Raw genomic sequence first — 24,499 nt, 5'->3', positions numbered from 1 at the left:
ATTCTCTGACTGAGTGACAGGAAAAAAGTGTTCACATATTATAGATCCATTCCTCACAGGGAACAACACTAATTCCAACTTCCAGGGAAGAATTCTGCTTGGCTTCAGCGCCTCCCGGATCTAAACACTGCTATTTGCATTGTCAGTAAGAATAAATACATCAGTGGTACTGCAGATTCATTGAAACTACCCCAGAAACGAGGAAAATTTTTTGAGCAGAGGAAAATAGGTGGAATCATTTTGTTCATCCACATAGAAGGGCCTTCAAACTGACACAGACACTTCTTCAGGTCAGGAACCTTGTGTAAGAAGTATACCATACATCTAGATGACTGCAGGGCAATGGGACAAAAGATCTGAGGACAAACAGGTGGCCTGACAAACACAAGTGAGTGGCAAAGTTCCAGTCCTTCCTCATATGCTCTTCTCTCCGTGTAAAAGAAAGGAAATGGGAAGGACTTCCTTTATGTTTCAGACCACTTCCATAAGACAAGGTCTTTTCCACCTCATGCATCCTGATGCTGAAAGAAACTATAATTGTCCACTGTTACCTCTGTCACTTAACCAGGACAAAGTTCCTTTGAAATTTCAGAAAGATTGAAAAACTTACCATCTTTACTTTTAATGTCCTGAGGTATCAAATTAGTATACGAACATTCACTAGTTTTATGAAGCAGGTGAAACTCTGAGATACAAAATTATAAGATCCAAAGGTCAAAATTGAGCATAATGAATTCTAATACAAAAATTAAAATTTGAGCTTCTCCACAGGTTCGCTTATTTTAAATGAAGTTAACTACTAATAGTTCCTTGCGGTTAAATACAAACACATGTGGTCCGGTCCCAGGACCAGGCTGCAGCATGTTTGACCGCTGCACTGCATACTTTTCAGAAGAGCAGCCACCTGTTTACTCCCGGTCAGACTCCGCCAGGGCCTCTGTCCAAACTACACACAAAGGGGACATGGAGAGAAAGCCTTCACATGTCCTGCTGCACGAGGCCAGCTGCATCACCAGAGTGACCACTAACTCCTGCCAGGCAGCAGAGGGAAGGCCTTCCACTTCCATATTCTCCATAGGTTTTGATCTTCCCTTAGCACCTTTGTCATCTTCTCTGATCATTCTAGGTCAGTGCTGTCCAGAGAAAAATAATACTAAGCATAAAGGGGAACTTAAATACATAATTTAAGATTACTTAACCTCTTCTAATAGCTATGTTTAGGAAGGCCAAAGCAACGAGTGAAACCATCATTAATAATATTTACCAACATATCTCAAATATTAACACTTCTACCTAAAATCAACACAAAAATTACTGAGATTTTTTTTTCATGTTTATTCTTCAAATTCCAGTGTGCATCTAACAGCACGTACATCTCAGTTTGGACTAACCAAATTCTAAGTGCCCAATGGTCACACATGTGAATAGTAGCTCTTGTCATAAAGCAGTTTTAGATATTTTTTCTAGCAACAGTGTCGACATTAGACACACCCTGCCACAAATACTGACAGACTTCCTTACACTACCAAATACCACGGACCAAAAACATTCCCCACAGGCAGACTGACAAACATTACCAGGTTAATGAGAAAAATTGTGGACGCCCTGTTCTTGTCCTCCTGCTATAACTGCTCTGAACCACTCTAGCTTCTTTAGTTTTCTTTTCTTTTCTTTCTTTCTTTTTTTTTTTTTTTAACATTTTTCTCTCTTTAAAAAGATAACTTTCACATTGTATTCCATACTTTATCTACATCTTGGAGATAACATCCAATGGTCCACATACACTGAATTCACAATTAACTGCATTTGAGAGACAATATTGAAACAACCATTGAATTGGCATTTATTTGAGCACCCACTACAAGGTAGACAACCCGAAACTGAAAATTCAAAATCCAGAACTTCCCGAATCAGAAACTTCTTTGGTGCTACCACCACAAGCACAAGACTTCACATCTGATTTCATGTGAGAGGTCACACCCAAAACTATATGTGTATTCAAGATATTGCATAAGACTATGTGTAAAGACACACATAAAACATACATAAATTTTGTTTTTATACCAGGGTACCACACCCAAGATATCTTATTTTATATATATATATATATATATATATATAAATAATATAAATAAATATAAATATAAATATAAATATATATATATATAAATATTCCAAACCCCACTCATCAAAAACAAAATCCGTAACACTGCTCTTTCAAGCATTTTGGACAAGGGACACTTCAATGAAATACAACAACAACAAAAGCTAATAATCAGAACATTTGCTTGCGTCAAAGTTGGAGCAACAATGTACCTATATATCCATGAAAGTGAGGTAAGGCAAACCTGTAGTCACCCAAAAAAGAACTAGTGGCAGGAGTAAAATCCAAAAGGATCTCTTCGCAGCTCACCTGCTCTAAGCACACTTGAGAGTGCCCTCCTCCCCGGAGGAGCTGCCTACTAGAGGCCTGGCCACCGCTCCTTCACACACGGGCCTAGCCTCCTCCCTACTCAAGGCCTGGCCACCACTCCTTCAAACATGGGTCTAGCAAGAAAAGATACCACAAGCACAAGCCATCAGCCCCAGGGCACAGCTGTCATGAAATGAGTCCTATGATCGCTGCACAATATTGTTAAAATGCTAAAAGAGTACAACATCTTAAATCTTATAAGCATAAGTCACCAGGAAAGAAGTATCCATGACAGAAAAAATTATCACACTTAAAAAGTTCTATGTTATCTTGCAAACCACTAGTGATGTTCAGTATATAAGTACTGATGTTCAGTACATATATGGTTTTAGAATATCTCATACCAGAATGTGATCAAACAACACAAGAGTAACATAAAAATAAACAAATCTGCATGTTGTGCTTCGTTACAGTTTGCAAACTCTGGCTCTTCAGATACAACAAAGCCCTGTGGAAATGCTAACAAGGAAGCTGTATATATAAACTATATAAAAATGAGATCTTAGGCTTTGTCTACTGATAAAATCTATAATATATTTTTGCTTTTGATATATCAAAAGAGTACAAGATCTTAATAGTGGTTGCTATTAACATATGGCAATTCTTCACTTTTGTACTAGTTTTTTATTACTATTATGAAATAATCTGAAGCAGGCTACTTTATAAGAAAAGAAATAAACAGAGCGGTGTAAGGTCCAGCAATTGCATCTGGCAATGAGCATCATGAGAGGCCCAAGGCGGGTCAGGGCATTAGTGGCAAGAGGAGAGGAGGGTACACAGGTATGTCTTCCTCCTATGATAAAGCCACCGGAATTCAGTTACAGAGGTTTCACCCTCACGATTTCATTCGATCCTACCCACTAATCAAAAGCCCTACCTCCAAATACCACTGATGGGTTCACTTTGCACACTGCTAATTCCATCTCCAGAGGATTAAATCATACACTTGTGAACCTTGGAAGCTTGGAAGATACTTGAATTACAGCCAAATCATAACAATTTTTAAAATTCTGACCTTAAAAATCACTCTGCTCAAAGGAATACCACAAGAAAGATGTGTGTGGCAAAAGTGGTTAGAGGAAATGTAATAAAATGGCATAGAACCAAATCTCCCCAACCATACACTGAGGGAAATGGATGAAGGATATACAGAATCTCTGTACTATTTTACCATTTCCTGTGATATGTCTCAAAGGTTTCACCATGTAAAAATTAGGTATCTTAAAAACAACAACTCTGGGTCCGGCACGGTGACCCAGCAGCTGAAGTCCTCACATGGTACACGTGTGGATCCCATATGGCCACCAGGTCATGTCCCGGCAGTCCGCTCCCCTTCCAGCTCCCTGCTTGTGGCCTGGGAAAGCAGTTAAGAATGGTGTAAAGCCTTGGGACCCTGTACCCATACAGCAGACCTGGAAGAAGCTCCTGGATCAGCTCAGCACTGGCCATTGTGTTCACTTAGGGAGCAAACCAGCAGATAGATCTTCCTCTCTATCTCTCTTCCTCTCCATATATCTGACTTGTCAATAAAAATAAATAAGGCTTAAAAAAAACAACTATGGTTATGGCAGGCACACAATTAACTTCATTCTGAACATATCAACTTGCATTCCGGTGTATCACCTGTATTTCATGTTTTTTTTTTAATTAGTACCTATTACAAATTAGAAAGCCAACATAGACAAGGAAAACAATGCTCAAAACACATTAAAGGAGTTAGGTAAATATATAAAGAGAAAAGACATCATAAAAAGGCAAAGACACCGAAGTAAACAACATGAAGTAGGACCTTTGGCTTGTCTAATATTTACTTTCAAATTTGCAATTGCTAAAACCTCCCAGTGAAGTTTTGGGGAAAGAGAACAGTGCCTTCCCAGAAGGTGGGTGTGCTTCCAATCAGCACGCTCATCAGATGGCTGCTAGCAATTGAGTCCTTTCTTATTCATGGATTTGAAATTCTCCTCAATTCTCCTCTGGTTTTTAAAAAGCCTCATACTTTTACGGTAGAAAAACTTAAAAAAAAATCACTGATGGTTTCAGTGTGGATTATCCTCTCTAATGTATACAGATATGTATCATGCAAAGATGTTTCATAATCACATACAACCTTTTATTCATTTTACACACCAAACACACATGAAATTTTTATTTTCAATGCCAAAAGAACGTATTAATTTTTTAATGTTTCATTTGCACAGTGTTATGAATCTTCATGTTTAAGCTAATAATCTATTTCACAGCATAAGTCTTTGGTGTTTCAACTGTCAATAAGACATAATAGCTGGGATTAACTGGTAAGAACCTATTCATAGATGTACTTAAAATTCCTGTTTCCCAGTTTCTTTGCCCCTAAATCTCCCCAACCATACAACCTACCAACTCCCTCTATGTTAGTACTATGCCTAGTTTCCTTCAAGGCAAGATCACTTCCAAGTTCATGAACAAAGGCTGTCTTTGATTACTCCACTTCTCAGTGTTTAGCTCCTCTGCTGAATGCATGTACAGTCTGTATAACTCCAGCTGAGAAATAATCTAGTCCACACTGCGACTTAATTTTTATGAAAATGGATTGAGATTTCTCTACTAAATTTTAATACTCTGAGGATAAAAAACTATACCTGAAATATCTAGTGTAGCAGACTTTTCATAAATGAACACTAGTCCTACCCTGTCTTAGCCCCCACTGAATTGCAATTTACTAGCTTGGTGCAGCAATCTAGTATATAAAAAAATTTTTTAAGTATTGATTTTGTAACATTTCTTAATAGTTGTCTTTTCTTCAAAAAAAAAAAAGACTTATTTATTTATTTTAAAAGCTGAGTTACACAGAGAGAGAGATCTTCCATTCACTGGTTCATTCCTCAGATAACTACAATGACTGGAGCTGGGCCAGGATGCCAGAACTTCTTCCAGACATCACAAGTAGAAATAAGAACTCGAGCACTTGGATTCCTTCACTGCCTTTCCCGGGCACATTAGCAGATAGCAGGATCGGAAATGAGAGCAGTGAAGCCTTGAATTTGTGCTCATATGTATGTCAACACAGTTGGCTTGGCCTTCCCCGCTACACCACAGTGCCAGAGTGCTGGCCCCAATAACTGTCGTGCACCCAGCAAAACTGAAGCACAGTCCTTATACGACTTCACTCGAGTCCCAAACAAAATAATAAACGGGACAAGGTCAAAGGAAATGCGCTGAGATATTGCACCAGAGCTCTGAAAGCTGACAGGCTACAGGCAATTATTTAGGTGTAGCTCCTCACTGAGTCGAATGATTAAGAAAGGAACGCACGGCCAGTGGAACAGTAAGGGAAAGAAAACAAATGCTCTATTGGTGTATATCTAAGCCTGTGATATTCACCTTCCTTCAAAGAGTAAGATAAATTCATCATGATCACTTCCTGGTTACTCAACTGTTGTTCCACCTGAATACTGCCTTCTTTTCCAATGTTTGTAATGCATTGTAAGTCCCCACACATTTCTACTTACTACAGAATACAGTCCCTTATTTAAAACAAACCAACCAACCAACCTGACCGCAAATCAAGTTCCTTTCTTTCTGCCAGAGCCTTTAGTTCGTCGTCCAGATTCTTGGTCTGAACAGATTCCCTTCTCAGGCAGCCCTCTAATGTATTCTGGAACCCTGATGCTAATCTCTAATTTTTTTTTTTTTAAGATTCTAGTATTCGTTTAAAAGGCAGAGTAAGAGACAGAGAGAATCCTGCACCTATTGACTGACTTCCCAAATGGCTGTCACCAGGAAAGATGGTCCAAGCCAAAGCTAGGATCCCAGAACTCCATCCAGTTCAGCTGTACTGAGTAACAGGGGCCGAAACATGTGAGATAGCCTCTGTTATCCCAGGCAAGTGAGCAGAGTGGGACCAGACTGAAACCAGCTGTCAGTAAATGGCGCTGGTATCAATAGTGCAACTCAAAAACTTGTACCCAGCCCCATCAAGCTCTAATCTGTTCATCTCCAGATATTCCCTTCCCTCCTGAGGATTTCCAAAGCCCTCCCGAGGCCTGCTCTGCTCTAAGCTTCAAATCCATCTACCATGCTTTGTTACAAGGTTCTCAGTTTCTGTATTTCCTCTGAATCCATACCACTGCCTTAATCACAAACTACTTAGTAACAAATAAAAATAAACTAGGCAGGTATATTAGCAATACACTTTGTAAATAAAGAAGAGATGCAAAACATTAAAGTTTGCAAAATATTACAAATATAAATAATCTATCTGCTTTAATTTCAACTTCAACATTAAAGTCAAATATTAGATAAACTTACAAATAAAATTCTCAAAAATCTTAGATCATGAAAGTTGTCATAAAATTAGATTGTATTAACCCAGAGTCTCAATGTGTACATATCCCAAGGGTTCTGTCCAAGTGGCTTGGATAGTTCTGAAATGCTGATTTCACCAATCCAAGGATGATGTTACCCTCCCAATGTCCATTGGCTCCATTCACCAAAATTATTTGCTGGGTTGATATGAGGTGGCGGTTCCTCATCCCTGGGTACTGGTATGTGTGGAAAGTCATGAGTGGTTTTCCCCTTTGTTTCTCCCCTCCCTCCAGGAACAACAAGAAATGGCAAATTTGGAAGAAATGAATTCACCCAATTTTCCCTAAACTTTGACCATTCCCACCCTGATCACTCATGTAACAATTATTTTTAAAAAAATAAATTTAAAAAAATTAGATTGGATTAAAAAGACAGTGATGCTATTAAAATGAAAACCAAAGAAAAATAAGTTGGAAAACCATTCTTTTTTTTTTTTTCTTTTAAAGGTTCATTTATTTGAAAAGCAAAGGTACAGCCAGAGAGGACGAGACACAAAAAGAGACAAGCAGTCCATCCCCTGGCTTACTTCCCACAGAGCCAGTCGGATGAGCGTAGCCTGGGAGAGACCCTGAAGCAGACAAAATCTTCCCAAACCACCACAAATGCTGGAGCTAGGCCCAAGAACAGTAGCAGGGAGATGGAAATGGATCGAAAATGGAGCAGCTGGGAATCAAACCAATGCCCATATGGAAAGTCAGTGTTGCAGGCAGAAGCTTAACTTGCTATACTACAACACCAGTCCCAGTAATCAACGATTTAAAACTTTGAACTGTGATCTTTGAACTCATGGGGATGTAAAAACAGTATAGCTATTATGGAAAACAGCATGGAAAGTCCATTAAAATTTAAAAATAGTATTACCAAATGATCTAGCAATCTCACTTTCAGATATCCAGGGAGATATGTGTATGTATGTGTATTATATATAACGCAAACAGGATCACAAACACATATTTACATACTACGCTCACTACAGCATTATGTACAAAAAGACAGAACTGATATTACTGAATTAATGGATAAATAAAATGCAGAGTGTGTGTGTTTGTTTGTATGTGTGTGACATAATATTATGAAGTCTTAAAAAGGAAGAAAATCACATCTACTACAACATGGATGAACCTCAGAGGCATGCTGGCGGGGCTGACGTGATGGCACAGAAGGTCAAGGCACTGACTGCAATGCCAACTGGCTGTATCAGAGTGTGGGTAGGAGTGCTGACTGTTTCATTTCCTATTCAGCTTCCTATTGATGCAACTGGGAAGATAGCATAAGATAGTCCAGGTACTTGGGACCCTGCTATCCATGTTGAAGATCAGGATGGATTTCGTGGATCCTAGTTTTGCCTTGGCCCAGACCTGGCTGTTGCAGCTATTTGGAGACTGAATTAGTAACGGAAAATCAATCTCTAACTCCCAATCTATGTCATTCTGCCTTTCAAATAAATATTTTTTTAAGGGCATAACAGTAAGTAAAATAAGCCAATCACAAAAGAACAAATACTATATGATTCCACTAACATTAAGTATCTACAGGAGCCAAAAGCATCGGAACAAAAGCTATAATGGGTGTGGGCTTTCCCATATGAGAAAGGTCCAGGCATCTTTTATACAACTCACATCAACACAGCCAACCCTACTGAAGTGTGCCCTTCAAAACAGTAAAGATAGTAAATTTAATGTTATGTGTCTTTTACTACAAGATAAATTCACAAAAGAAAAATATCTTAAACAGGCTGATTTGCAGCAAGAATAAATTTTAAATCATGCTGATTCACAGGCACTGGCCCTAACATGCAGAAAAGTGAACTTATTCTGTGCTTACCAGGAATTTATTCATTCATCCAAATGCTCCTAAGAAAATCGAAGAAGTATGAAGTATGTGGCAGGCCCTGTTCCAGGTGCGTGGGATGTGTCAGTAAGCAAAATAACTATCTCAGCCTTTACATGCTGACTGAGACAGACAGATGACCAATAAACTGAGTAAGTAAATGTGATGGGCTCCTGCTAAGTGGCTTCCAGGGATCACTTGCATTCATACTCTTTAATTACTCCCTATGCCTGTGCTAGACCTAACAAACAGAATACAGCATAAGTGATGCCATGCCATCACATTTCTAATACTATAAAAGGTGGTGACTTTTGTCATGCTCACTCTGGAGCCAGTTACCAATCTATGAACTATTCTGTACTCAGCCCTGTAGAGTGGTAAGGAACTAGTGCCCTCCCAACAACAACAGCCAGATCTAAAAACTGGCCCTCAGTTCAATAGCCAACAAAGAACTGGGTGTTGTCAACAACCAGATGAACGAATTCAGATTGAATCCATTTCCAGTCAAGCCTGGAGGTGACTGCAGCCCTGGACAGCATCATCAGTACAGCCTGGGATAGACCCTGAAGCAGACAACAGCCAAGACAAGAACTCACTGAGTTCTGCAATGATTATTTCACAGTAATATTTATTTGTTATTACGTGGTATGCTTAAGGGGATGCCAGTGTGCTGGCATTGTAGCATATCAGGTTAAGCTGTGCCTTGTGTAACAACAGCCCATGTTGGAGCACCGGTCTGATGGAGTGCCAGTTGGAGTACCAACTGTTCCTCTTTCCATTCAGCTTCCTGCTAATATATCTGGGAAGACAGCAAATAAAGGCCCAATGTTTGGACAATGTTGGCAAGTGAACCAGTGGACAGTGCATAGGTCTCGGTCTTGGTGTCTCTCTTTTTCTCTCTTTTTCATTGCATGTGTGTGTGTATCTGACTTTCAAATAAATACATAAATAAGTCTTTAAAATGAAAAAAAAAGAACTGCAAGGAGAGGAGCACAGACAGATAAAGAGATCTCTTCCATCTGGTGGCACACTCCCTAGATGGTCACAGCAGCCAGCAGCAGATGAGTCTAAATGCAGGAGCCAAAAGCTTCATCCAAATCTCCCACGTGAGTCGTAAGAGCCCAAACACTTTGGCTATCTTTCACTGTTTTCTCCAGGTCATTGGCAAGGAGCCAGCTCACAAACCAATATCTACAGGGAATGTCAACATTGCAAGCAATAGCTTCACCAACTGTGTTACAACACTGTCTCCACTTTGCTCATTTGAAAGAATGACTATGGCTGACTACCTATGGACAGTTGAACTAAATACCTTATTTCATTACAGATAAAGTGACTTTTATTCCTACTCTCTAAAAACCTTACCCAGTTGTTTTTTTTCCCAGCATAAATTTCCATGTTCTCTCCATACTGTGGCTCTTCCAGTAACGTCTGGTATTCAAACATGAGGCGGGAGCTCTCGCGGAGGCGGCTGCATTGAAACTGATGATACTGTTGCACAAGTTCCTTCACCACCAGTAGGAGACATTCAGGATTTGAAGGATTCCAGGAGGCAAGATTCTGCAAAAATCATAAATAAAAGATGAATTCATAAGGAATATTCATCCAAATCTACAATTGTACTCATACATCTATATGAAGAAGAATGATACAAATCTAAGATGAACCAACTAACTGCCATGGACTTAGAGAAGAACCGAGAAGGTGCTTTTGATCTGTGTGATATCTTCTGCCTCTGAAATATCCTTGCAAAAAACTCAAGAAGGAATTCCATCATGAATAAGCAGAAATAACTGTAAAGCAGTGTAGTAACAAAACAAGATACCTAAATATTCTAGAAGGCCATAATTTTAGCCTAGGAAGCTTTAATTTGTTTCTGATTCTTTAATAATTTTGATTTATTTTCATTCTGTACCTAAATTCAGCATTATGTGTGATAGTAATTCAATTTAGTTCCCCAGACCATCTGCATCTGAATTACCAGATAAAAATAAATGCTCCACAACACTGGAGTCTCACAGAACTACAGCACAGTGATGATAACGAGGCCTGAAAAAGGAGTAGAGACGAAGAAGGTAAGCGCCCATCCATTCATTCAACAAATACTTCTCCATGCCTGTTACACACCTGCCACTGTACTAAACAGTGAGGAAAACAACACAAGGCTGTGCTCTCTAGCACTCAGATTTGAATGGATGGCAATAAACAGTAAACAAATAAATATATCAGGTAAAAAGTACAGTGAAGAAGAATATAGTGGGCCCCTCCATCTGCAGTTTTATTTTCTGAGGTTTTGGTTATCCCAAAGTCAACTAACTATTGATAAATGTTAGCAATAAGGAACTGGAAGAACTGGCTGAGACATTTACAAAGGAAACAATCTACAAGGTGGAATCACTAAAATCTGTTGGTGTTTCAAACTGTACAGAAATGAAAGAACAACATTACAGCACATGATCTGCAATGGAATACAGTGTTAAAGTCACCAGTATGATCACCAAAGTGTTCAGTCTCTGTAGCAACACCTTCATGTGTTAAAAAACAACGAGACCGGGCCCAGTGCGGTACTCCAGTGCTAAATCCTCACCTTGCATGTACCGGGATCCCATACAGGCACCAGTTCTAATCCAGGCTCTCCACTTTCCTTCCAGTTGTGGCCTGGGAAAGCAGTAGGTAATGGCCCAAAGCCTAGGGACCCTGTGCCCGTGTGGGAGACCAGAAGAAGCTCCTGGCTGCTAGCTTTGAATCAGCTCAGCTCTGGCTGTTGTGGCCACCTGGGAGTGAACAAGCAGAGGGAAGATCTTACTCTCTGTATCTCCTACTCTCTGTATCTTCTTCTCTCTGTATATCTGCCTTTCCAGTAAAAATGAATACTTTTTTTGTAAAAAAAGGAAGGAAGGAAGGAAGGAAGGAAGGAAGGAAGGAAGGAAGGAAGGAAGGAAGGAAGGAAGGAAGGAAGGAAGGAAGGGAGGGCAAAATAGAGGGAGAAGGAAGGGAAGAAAAAAGAAAAAAGAGAGACAGAGAAAGACAAAGACCAAAACCTCTGGATGCAGTGTTCTTCTAAGAGGTTGCAGCAAAGGAAAATCTTCGACTGTCAAGGCTGGTGAAGCAACACTATCTGTTCCTGACATCAAATCATTGATACCATTATGGTGCATGGTACATATCAATGCCAGCTGAGCCATCCTCCTGCCCACACAGCTCACAAGGACTAAATGACAATGGTGAAAGCATTAAGTCCTCCTGTTTGACAGGAATAATTCTTCTTCAGGGAGGTTCACAGAAAGGGAAGACTTCAGCATCATCAAACAATGAATGAAACAAGTTCCTTGATAGAAAAACAATCTGCTAGGAAGCATACAAAGTCCTCCCTGAAAAAATCTTACCACAACAGCCTGAAATTCCTTTTGAGCTCCTCAAGAAAACATTCAAAGTATCAACAGGATATAGACAGAACCTTAAGAAATCATTACATACTTTGTAATGCATTTCCTTTACATATCATCATTAAACACTTATAAATAGGAAGACAGACAACACACCATTTCTTGGTCAAGTATTCCTTTCCAGTCCTGTGTCAGTGCTGGGACAAAAAGAAAAAGCTTTTAGTTGCATCAATTTTTTATTTTTACCATTTCTCTTCAGCTGCTTGGCAAGCTACAAGCTTATATCCACACATTAAAAAATAAATTATGAAAATATGTAAGCTGGCAAACATCTTTTACCAATTTGAGTTGATTTCAAGTGATTCAGCCTAATTGTTAAACGCTTAGTAAAGTGTGCCAACCAGCCTCTTTCTATTAGAACACGATCTCTCAATACATGCCAATGTATTTGACTTTCGTGGCTGGTCAAGGCACACTTAACTGGGAAACGTCCTCGTCAAGGGAGGTTAAGATACACTACCCCAAACAAAGATCTTCTAGTACTACAACATGACCATTTCCAGTCATCAGGTAGTGGGTACTTTGAGTCAATTTACTTAGAAAGGGGAAGAACCCAAAATATATAAGGTTTAAAACAGGTTACTTCCTAAATAAGGACTTATTTTAAAAATCTATCTGAATAATACAGGATATCTGAGCTTCCACTCTCTGGAGCAGGATATACAGGAAAACATCCAAAGCTCCTTCACAGAAGGAAGATGGGAAGACATAAATTGGTAAGCTCCTTTTCAAAAAAGAAAAAAATAATAAGTGTACCTTTCTACTCAGAATTCTTATTCTACTTAACTTGGTTAATGTATGGAGAGAAAAATCTAAAATTACGATGGTCAAAAAGTGTAGTCATAGGTCCAATAATACACTAACAGAATAGAATTGGGATTCCAAACATGAAGAAGTTAAAATCATATATTAAGAAACAACAAGAAAACTGTCAGAAGAAAAAGAAACAAAGAAAACAGTCAGAAGAAAAAGAATGTACTGTTTTACATTTTATATATCATTTATTCTCACTAAAAATAGTTTGGGCAAGACTTTATGCTGGTTCTTTTCAAGAACTAACTATATCAAGAAGTTAGCTAACTGTTGATAATCAAGTATGATTAAAAACTAAACATTGTAGAAAGTCAATTTGCCAATTTTCTCACTTTAATTCAGTAAAATACCAGTTTTCAACCACAGAATTGGCACCTGCCTCTCTGAAGTCATAATTAACTCATGCACAACGGAAATCCAGAATTCCTTACTTTGCTCCCCCTATCTCAGGCTGCTGGGCGTGACAGACGCTTGCAGCTCATGAACCCCTTCATCTTCCCACATCATTCTCTCAGAAATACATTCACCACGTACCCTATATTCACAAATGAATGGCCTCACAGATTTGAACAAGTCCCAACTTATCCTCAGATCCATCCTCATGGTAGTTTTCTTACGTCAGAAGGTAAGGGATAGGAGCATCTCAGCTCAACAAACTGACTGGGCTCCTGCCATTGATGGGGAGGTCCACATTCAGTTATTGGCTCTCTCGGCCATGGTCCAGCATCAGTTTTTCCAGTTGTTTGGGGAATGAATCAGCTGATGGGAACTCATTATCTTCTATCTTTGTCAATCAAATAATTTTTTGGAAGTAGGAGATAATATTTTCAGAATTTAACTCTCAATTTGGGTTTAACTTACTCAAAATCAGTTTTTCAGTCACATTAAAGAAAACTTAACCATACACCAGAAAACCAATAAATGAAAAAAGTAGGAAAAAAATGAAGTACGTTCAAGTTTTGGGGGCAATCAATAATTCTCAAACTGAGGAAGCAACTGAGACCTGAAACCGCAATACCTAATAATGACGTGGGGAAATCATCTAGGAAAAAACCCAAATAAGATTACAATAAAAATTTTTAATCAATAATGAAATAGTCAAAATATGAAAATTATATGAATTCTCTTACCACAAACTTCTGTCCAATTGCACAAACTTCTGACCTAGCACATCAATAAAATAAAACCAAACAATGTGAACATATATGACTATATTAGTAATCAAAGATAAACAATTTTCTTTCTTTCAAAAAACTAATTTTTCAATAAAAATATATGCAAATGGCAAGAGGATGTTTTTTTTCCAAATAGTTTAAAACAGGACACAAACAATGCTGGCAAGTCTCCTCCCAAACAAAATTCCAAAGTCCCTCCCATAGCAGGCTATCCCTGCTCACAGAGAGCTACACACAACACCAGTGTCTACCCTTCTTGGAAATTACAACAGGTTACTGCCTTTGGCCCATGTGCTTCCGCTCCACTCTTTGAAGCTCCACACCCTGTCCCTGTGGTCCATCTGGGCTCCCTTGAATCGGTGTCTGACATTTAACTCATGAGCCTGACCTCACTCCAAGACAGAACTTCAGTTCCACAGTGTTTCTTGTGCCAGCGGGACTCACTGATTTGGCTTGCCTCTCACATTTGGGGCAAACACAATGAAAAACAAAGTTTCCAGCTTAAATCGGTGGTTCCTTAGTTCAGTAAATCACAAGTATTAGTGAATATTCAGTAACAGGCACCTGTACCCATTATAAATTGATACAGTTAAACATATAGACACGTAAAGAATCTCAAAAATCTTTCTTAAGGCTTCTAGAATTCCTATTTCTGAGAACATAGCTAATAAAAACTAGAAAGAAAGGAGGGAAAACTTTATAGACAAAAGTGTACACTAAGTCATTTATAGTATCATGAAGCTGTAAATATCTAAATGCCAGATAATAATATTTTAAAGACTGAAAATAATTAAAAGGAATAATGCATAAGCAGTATATAACAATACTTTCAATAAAATATCAAAGGAAAGCAACATAAATACACATATACATTATGACACATATTATTCTCATTCCCTTGGAACCCTCAAGAGGTGAAAAAATTTATATATGGAAAAATCACAGAAACAATTGTTAATGATTGTGCCAATTGTTGAAAGCTATTTAGAAGAATTTTCTCCTTCATCCTATGCTTCCATAATTTCCAAATTTTCTGCATTTATATTACATATATGTGTGTAATATAAATGGATATATAAAACACATGTGCATACCTTTCTGATAGACAAATGTAATTTTTAAAATACAAAAGTTTACTTCACATATTTCATTTTTTTAATCTCAAAGCTTAAAAAATTTCATTTGTCCTTTATTCATTTCATAAGGTCAGACTTCAATTGTTCTATAATCTCTGGAGAACAAATCTTGAATCATTTAACTTTAAATACATATGCTTCAAATAGCCTTGCTCGTGCCATTTCATAAATTCTAATCCTCACAGAAAATTTTCCTACAAGCTATTGCAATAGGTTAGAACGTACTGATCATAGTTGTAGTAATTTCTTATACTTCCCTCATCTAAAATGTTTGTGTGTTATGCTCATATGAATGGGACATCTTAAGAAATGACCAATGACATTTTACATTTCCAACAGAACTATAACTGAGCAACTATGAACAAATATTACTTCATTCAGAGAAAGCAAGACATAACAAAAAATAAATGTGCTATTTTTCTGATAATAATACTAAACATTATCAACAAAAAATGAAACAATATGTATTGATCTTCTGTCATCTAAATACATAATTTAAACAGGATTATTTTAAACATGGTTTACATACCTTCTTCAACTACAGCAACTTCCTAGTTTGTTAAAACAGAATTCTTATCTTGGGACCAGCGCGATGGTGGTTAAAAGTCCTCGCCTTAGGGCCCCGCGTGGTGGCGCAAGTGGTTAAGGTCCTTGCCTTGCACACCCGGGATCCCATATGGGCGCCAGTTCTATCCCAGCAGCCCCGCTTCCCTTCCAGCTCCCTGCCTGTAGCCCAGGAAAGCAGTCAGTCCAGAAAGCCCAAAGCTTTGGGACCCTGCACCTGCGTGGGAGACCCAGAAGAGGCTCCTGGCTTCGGATCAGCATAGCGTCGCCCGTTGTGCTCACTTGGGGAATGAATCATCGGACGGAAGATCTTCCTCTCTGTCTCTCCTGTCTGTATATCCGCCTTTCCAATAAAAAATAAAATAAAATAAAAAGTCCTCGCCTTGAATGCACCAGGAACCCATATGGGTGTCAGTTCTAATCCCGGCAGCCCCACTTCCCATCCAGCTACCTGCTTGTGGCCTGGGAAAGCAGTAGAGGACGGCCCAAAACTTTCGGTCCCTGCACCTGCGTGGGAGACCTGGAAGAAGCTCCTGGCTCCTGGCTTCGAAATGGCTCAACTCCAGCCATTGCAGCCACTTGGGGAGTGAACCACGGGACGGAAGATCTTCCTCTCTGTCTCTCTCTAACATAGGACTACACAGAACAAATCTACTCCTCTTCCATGTAACTACCATCCAAATATTTAAACTCAAGTGCCTAATAAGTGCCTGGGCATGTGCACACACATACACACACCTACCATGGCACACCCAACCCTTCCATTTAGAGTTTTACCTTACAGTTAATGTTGTGAGGTTTTTCTTTTTGAGAAGATTCAACTGTTACCAAAATCGAGGAGACACAATGGAGACAGAACACTTTGTACTTTTATAGGACACTCACAGAAAAAGTACTGGTAAGGCTAAAGAAAAAAAGAGGGAATTTGCTTCCTCCATGATTTTATTTGGAAATATTCTACTAATTCTCTTTAAATCAGTAAGCAGAGCCTACTAAGTCTAAAGTTTGAGATTGTTGCAATGATATTTGAAGTTTTTCTTCATTATACTCAAAGACTTGCTGAATTCTGTGAAGCACAAAAGTTAACTAGAAAGAAATGCAAATCAGTGACATCCAAATGAATAGTTAACTAAACATCAATACAAAATCATTTGGCAGTACTGTGCAACAGTGAGTCAAGCCACTGCCTATAGCGCCAACATTCCATTTAAACACTGGTTCAAGTTCTGGCTCCTCCACTTCCCACCCAGCTCCCTGAAAAGGCATCTGGAAAAACAGTAGAACATGATCCAAGTGTTTGGACCCCCACACCCACATGGGAAATCTGGAAGAGGCTCTAGACCCCTGGCTTTGCCTGGTACACTCCTGGCAGTTGAGGCCATTTGAGAAGTAAATCCGCAGATGGAATATCTGTCTTTGTCTTTTAAATAAATAAATAAATCTTTAAAACTAATCACTTCTGGAACTGATATGGACTACTGAAAGTATTTCTAGAAAGATAGTCAAGATCTCTTTCACCTACTAAGGAACTGCATCTGGCCAACAAACAATATGGTTTATGACCTATGTTCAGAGACTACTGCTGCAGCCAGGATTAGGGAGAGCTGAAGGCACATTAGACCTGAACTCTGCTCCAGCCAGTCCATTTTTGCTGTCCTGGTACTTTCTGGTATGGTTTGGTTGTTTTACCTAAGATGCTACGTGGGGAGAATAAAAAATGCCAGGAAAAATGATCAAATCTAATACATGGCCAATATTTCAATGAAATTTTGTGACCCTCCTACCCTTCCTAGTTATGACATTCTCTTCTCAGTATTCCAAGTCGCACTAAGAGGAACTGGGAATCACCAAAAGGGGAACAGGATCTCCAAGGTGTTGACACATAGATCTTGAACAGAATAAAAGGAATATTTCTCCTAAAATCATAAGTAAATAAGCAAAGTAGAGTTGGCATCTGCTCATGGTGTCTGGCCACAACCATGGAAGCTTCTGAAGACTATGGTTCTGCCCCTGGTGTACCTAGAGCTCTCCAAGGTTCTGATTACACTTTCAACCAACCAACCTGGTTGCCTGTTTGTGTTTTATGGAGATAGGGAAGGAAAGGGGAGTGGTGGTGGGGACAGTCTTTGTCCGAGGCTACTTGTGAAAGGATTTTTGTTTAAAAACTCACATGTAGGATAATATCCATCTATTTATTACCTTAAAATTACCTGGAAATCAGTAACTCTGGGTCAATGCTGTGGCACAGCAAATTAAACTGTTCCCTGTGATACATGCATCCCATTTTGGCACAGCAAATTAAACTGTTCCCTGTGATACACGCATCCCATTTTGGTGTTGAGTCCCAGCTGCTCTACTTCCTATCCTGTTCCCTACTAATTCACCTGGGAAAGCAGCAGAAGCTGGCCTGGGTGTTTAGGCCTAAGCATCCAAGTGAAAGAACAAAATGAAGCTCTAAGCTCCTGGATTCTGCCTCTCCCAGCCCCAGTTGGGGAGTAAACCAATGGGTGAAAGATCTCTCGCTGTCTCTGTCTTACTTCGTGCATTACTCCTCTCATGTAACTCTGCCTTTCAAATAAATAAACCTCTTAAAACAGTGCTCGCATTGGCAGCACATATACAAAAATTGGAATGATACTGAGAAGATTAGCATGGCCCCTGCACAAGGATGACATGCAGATTCATGGAGCGTTCCATATTTTTACAGCCTAGCTGGGTTGGGTTTCCCACTGAGGAGCATGGGGTTAGGGGAGACCAGACCAAGCAGGGCTACAACACCTGTGGGCCTCATGCAAGCCAGATCAGGGAAGAGCCAGGCTTGGTTGACTGTCCCTACTGGTGCAAACATAAAGCAGAATGGGTGAGGGTTGGTTGGGCTTTGCCGCAGCATCAGATAGCAGATGCTGGCACTGGTGGCTAATCTGTCAACTTAAACTACATAACCATCCGGAAAGTGCATGATCCAGGAGTGGGAGTGGCCTAGGAGGGAAATAGTGGGCTCCTCCCTCTTGGGTTACCACTCCCACTGGAGGGCATGAAAACCAGGACTGGGAAAGGGGTGGCTGGACAGAATGGCACCCATCAGCATGTGTGTGGGCTGGATAGTGGAGCTGGTTGGGTTGAACTAGGCTTCAATGCCCACTGACATGTGTGAGAGCTGAATGGAATGTGAGACAGACTGGACTAGTCTGCTGTACATACCGGGAAGCACGGGAAACAGGGCGGGGGGGGGCTGAGAGGAGGCCTGGTGGGGGTTATTTTGGGTCACTCCGACTAGGCTGCAGCTCCCACTGGTTTATGTGAGGGCTGAGTGTGTCTTGGGCAGAATTGGGCTAGACTGCAACACTCACTGGTTCCAGTGGAAGACAGGGTTAGAAACAGAACCCACCCAGCAACTGTGACCACCAGCTGATTGGGGCGACAGACTGTGCCAGACCCTGTACTGGCAAGTACACACAAGAATCTGGTCTGGTCACCTCAGACAGAGTTTGTTTGAGGATCTCCCCAATCGAACTGCCGGACTCAGAACCCCAACCATGAAGAGAAGTGCAGGTTCCATGGTCTGCCATGGAGTGCAAATGCCAGAGCCGAGCCTCCTCAGAGGCTCAGATGGAGCAGTGGACAGCACAATCAGTGAAAAACTGGGCAAATGGAGACTCTAAGGTGGACTATGTCAATCAGTGGATTCTGCAGTGACTTCATCGTGCTTGGAATGGCAAGATTGGCAGCAATTCATAACTGTTGAACTATCAAAACCACTTGAGCAAGACCCTCGGAGCATGCCCCACATCAGGGACCTGGGATGGGTGGGAGGCTGGGTAGGGCTTCTCCCTTTATCTCCCCACTTACCCCAGATACAGAAAAAGAAGAGAATGTGGAAATAATAGTCTTACCTACTTAAAAAAGAAATAAAGAGAAGAGAAAAACAAAGTGGGACCAAGGAAAAGGGAGAGAAAGTAAGGATGAAGAATATCGAATAAAGGGGGAAGTCAGAAGTAAAATTATATGAGAGGTAGGGGAGTGGGAGAAGGAGAGGAGAGGAGCGCCAAAGCGAGAGGCTGACTAAAGGGAAAGTGAAAAGGAGAAAGCAAGAGAAAGAGAGGAAAGTGGGAAACAGCAAGCAAAACCAAAAAAAAAAAAAATTAATAATGCTTTTTGGCTACTAGTGGTAATGAGTCCTGTCATTATCAATACAGAACCTATAGGTACATACCCGCAAGAAAATCCAAGGCTTTGAACAAAATATACAACACCTTAGTAGCTTAAAAAAAAATCACGTTCCCACACTGTTTTGTGATAGCATTGGCAAGACTCAGAGAAAAACAAAACAAGGAATTTCTCTAAGTCTGAACTCTGAACTTTTCCAAATGCCATTTGGTAGGTAGGCTCATGCAACTGCAAAGTAGGCAAAATTTACAAATAATGGAGAAGCTCTGGGGGGATTTTCATATACCTACCAAGAGGTGACCCATTGGAACACCACACTTAAATTGCTCTATCACACCAATTTTGTGCTCAGGTATCAGAACCCCAGAACTGCATACACATATACATTTACTTGTTTGACATTCTCCATTGGCAAGCATGCCTTAATCCTAAAATGTGCAAACACACCCCAGAATTACACCTGCAGCTCCATTCAGAAGATCTGAAGACTATAGTGTTCCTTCTTGCCATCAGGAGGCACTCTGCCGGCTACCTTTCAAACTTTCAGCTGTGCCTGAAGAAGGTGAACACGACCCAGCCTCCCTCTGTGCTAAAACTGCATTTCAAATGGGTTACAAGGATCACTCAGCACATTCCAAATTGGGTTTTTTTCCTTTAAAATTGGAGATAGAGAAATAGGAACAAACAAGAGAGGGAGAGATGAAAGAAAATCTCAAACCCATCTCCTAACCATATCTCCTTGTGTATTAATGCAGAAAGGGGGAAAAAACAAAATAAAACAAACAAAAAACAAAAGAGAAATGCTCACAAAAGAAATGGCAATGGAAAGAAAGAACAGCCTTCTAAAGAAAAGAATCTTCCCTTTCTCCTCAAAATTGCAAATACTTAAGGAACAAAAACAACACCTTTGCCATAACATATATATATGAGACTAAAGCCAGGAACACTGAAATCTTTAGATTTAACCACCTTGGGAAATATCAAACTGAGTAACAATTAACTGTCTCTATTTCTTCCATAACTATTATCTGTAACCATAAAACTTTCAGGTGATACCTTTAAACACAAAATCAAATCTGTCTGGGTCAAACATGCTTAGGTCCTATGACCATTTTCTCCAAAAATGTCTAAGTAAATATCAGGCTCAATGTAGAACAAAATGCACACTAAATGTACTCTAAAATTTAACTAATGATCCCTAAACATTAAAAACTCCTTTGTGGCCACAGACTGAGTGTGGCCCTAACACAGATGTTGCTGCTTTTCTAAGCCTCCCATGCCACACACATTCTCCATTAGTGCTACTCATACCATGAATGGCAACATTGCAATGACAGAAAGGAAATTAGCAAATATGATTTCTAACTTAATTCAAATTGTTTTCCCTGGGGATGTATTTAAATTTTCCAGGTTGCTCGAATATCATCCAGGGATGTGATTCTGAAGGAGACAGCTTGTTACTGTTTTTCCTGGCTGTACTACAAGAAACAACAGTGTGAGCTTATTTCAAGTTAATGTGTGCTTCTGTGTTTTTTTTTACAAAAAAATTAACTGCAATCATTTAGCTAAAGCAAACACTTTGTTAGTGGTTCACTCTTCATTAGAAAATGTCTTCAGGAGACTTGCAGCCTCAGAAAGTCCAGAATCTCAATTCTGTATATAGATTGCAAATTTGGAGCAAATTCTGTAAATCAGAGATGGATCATTCAAGCTGACAGGTCTTCCGCTGGCACTGAGTGTTCTTATAGCCAAAGATAATCAGAACCTCACAGGATTCCCATCCACTCTACCACAGCAAAATAGTAACTGTTTGCTTGTCAATGTCAGGACAAGATCTCATGGTGTCTTCCTTCTGACTACGATAATCACAAGGAAACCCCTTAGCAATGGGCAGGGAGAAGAGAATGGAACCGCAGAGAGAATAAACAGCTTCAATCAACTTGCTACTTATAACCAGAAAGACATCTGCAGGTTGATGTCTGGTTTCTGATCAGTGCCCTAGATTACTCTGCTAGCTAGACTAGGCCCCTGGGTTACAAGAAGTATATGATATAAATGTTTCTCCTTACCTCAACTAGGAACTCCCTGGACTTAAATCCAAACCTGCAGGATTTGCCAGATCCTCTCTTCTTAGTGAAAACTCTCAGTTACAGGCCATCGTGGCCAGGGACTTTAAAGGCACCAATGTCCCAATAACATAATTTACCTGTAAATGGGCAAGGAAAACTCATAAAAACCTGAAAAGGCAAGCTACCCAAGCTCTGCTTGTGAGCAGTCTCACATGAAGCAATAAGAACAAGAAAAAAGCAATGCAATGTAGACAGTCTACTAAGGGAAAAGACCCTACAATACACAGGATGTAGAAGCTTCTGGCATGCTTATCCTTCCACTAAAAACTCTATCTCCTGGCCCCACATCCACATTTAGTTCTTGGCCTAAAAGCCCCAATCAATAAACACCCAATGTCTAATGTCCACCATTCACTTTCCCTCCTTCTGGTTACAGCAACCTAAATTTCCTTGAACAAACATCCCTCTTCATTCTCACAAACAAGTTTTGAGAAAGAACCTCCAATTGAAGCTCCAAGAATTCTGACTGCCTAATCTTACCAACAGTTCTTACATCCCTAGTCAAAGTGACTGATAGAGCCACAAGCACACACCAGTCAACCCACATAAGCAAAAGAGGGATAGAAGTTGGGACGACTGAGAAATAAGGGCTTTCCTTCTTACTGTTGTAAGAAATACACTGTGAACCTGAGAAACAATTTTGTATTCCTTTGGGAAAGGATCTGAGCAACAGTATGGCTACTGAGACTAAAAGTCAACAAAACGGAAGACAGAAAAGAGAAGAAATGGAAAGAAACTAGGCCCTAACATGACATTTCAGCCACTGGACCAAGCTTCATCTGAAACCCAACTTCAAATTGTAAGATAACGATTTTTCTTTATTGCTTCAGTTCATTTCAATAAGGCTTTCATTATTAATAAAAAGAAACGGAGTGCTAATATACACAACTCCATATCACCATTCACCTTTCTTAGAAGAGGACAGATCAATAAACTATTAGTAGGCAGTATCATTATTCAAATGTCCATTAACTGAAAATTCAGATTGGGTTTAGATACTTCTGTCCTGTTAAAAGCAAAAGTTGAGTAGCTTCTTATATTTTATCTGCAAGGAAAAGCTACATGAAGATTAACCCATTTTCACTAATTGAACAACAACTCTAGTCATTTCTCTAAAGGAAAAAACCAAGGAAGGGAAAGTAGAAGACCTTTCATTACAATTCATTCAATTAATTTAAAATAAAGCAAAATCTGGAAGAGGGGAGGAAGAAAGAAGTCTGAGAATTTCCCCACCCCAGAGCTTTCCAAACAACACTGTGTTTTGATTCAGCGAGTAATCACACAAGACTCCTGAAGCAGCCACAGATTCATTGGAGGAACTGAGAGAGGCATTGAAGATCGTTCCATACCCAATAAGAATACTGTGATTCCTGATACATGTCTTGAGGTTTAACAACAAACAGTGCTGCAGCCCCTCATTAGTGCTGAGTTTGGAGAGGTCTACTGTGGCTTCATGGTCCCTCGACCAGTAGGTATTTTCACCTTTCCTCCACTTGACTGGAACATATTTAGCATGTATTAGCCATTCTGCGGCATCAGATGAACTGGTGGCCTCACGCCAGGTTCAAATGTGTGCCTCAGACCAATAACTTCACATCTCTTGCCTACATTCTTTCTCCAACAAAAATTAAAAGAGGCCCCTCAAAGCAGTCACAGTGACTGCTTCAAGCCATTTACTTGGCAATACATAGGGTTACTGTTTTATCAAGTTTCACTTTCTAAGTTAGCTCATCCCTTTCTAGTCCCCAAGCCACTTCTCACCAGTTCGCTAAAAACTCTGGTGCTCCTCACAATCAACTAAAGAAAGTAGCTGATTCAAATGGAATCCTCCAGTCAGCATTCCTTGGGTCTCAAGAAAAGCAACTGGGTAGGTGCATGTATACTCTTTACAATGCAGTGTTTCACAAATCTTAACAAAGCCTTAACATCCCAAACTACCTATTTTTATTACCATCATGCACTAGTATCAAACAAAATTGAGTTCTTTTATCAATAAATACAACTGTAAAAAAAAAAAAATCCCTTAATAGAAGACCAATCTGGAATCGTCACTGACCAAGGAAGTTTGATCTCTTGTCACAAGTGTATGAATCTTTTCTACCTAGAGCTCTGGCTTCCACGTTGTTATCTGAATAGTAAAGGAAACATCACAAAGAGACGGCTTCTCAGATCCAAACTTCCAAGACACTGACTCAGTGAGCCTGGGATGCAGCACAGCCAACCCCAGAGAATTATCTAGTGATTCTGGAGTGATGTCTACACAATCAGGGAACAAAGCAGATACTGGAAAGTTAAATGAGCTTCCTGATGAATTTTCTAATGTTTATTAATGGCCCCAAAATTTTCATAAGACTCATCAGATCTTCACTGAAGTTCCATTGATTGCTTCAGGCTAACTGAAAGTGACATCTCCAAGAGCTAC

The 24,499-nt window shown here is 39.7% G+C and overlaps 1 protein-coding gene and 1 non-coding gene across 3 annotated transcripts in view; one reads left to right on the top strand and one right to left on the bottom strand.

Moving 5' to 3' along the window:
* LOC121166283 (BRISC and BRCA1-A complex member 2) overlaps window positions 1–24,499 on the bottom strand; it is a 418,479-nt gene that overhangs the window by 278,337 nt on the left and 115,643 nt on the right. For both annotated transcript variants that reach the window (XM_040995412.1, XM_040995413.1), the window contains one exon: window positions 10,013–10,207. In XM_040995412.1, coding sequence (XP_040851346.1) covers window positions 10,013–10,207 — 195 coding nt within the window. The remainder of the gene's footprint in view (window positions 1–10,012; window positions 10,208–24,499) is intronic.
* LOC121166288 lies at window positions 18,378–18,484 on the top strand. The gene has a single exon (XR_005885385.1). It is a non-coding gene; the product is annotated as a U6 spliceosomal RNA (small nuclear RNA).

This window comes from Ochotona curzoniae, unplaced genomic scaffold (assembly GCF_017591425.1).
Source record: "Ochotona curzoniae isolate NIBS_2020 unplaced genomic scaffold, NIBS_Ocur_1.0 patch106, whole genome shotgun sequence".
Taxonomy (NCBI): Eukaryota; Metazoa; Chordata; class Mammalia; order Lagomorpha; family Ochotonidae; genus Ochotona; species Ochotona curzoniae.
The sequence above is the reverse complement of the archived record's forward strand: the minus strand, read 5'-3'. Positions and strand labels throughout refer to the sequence as shown.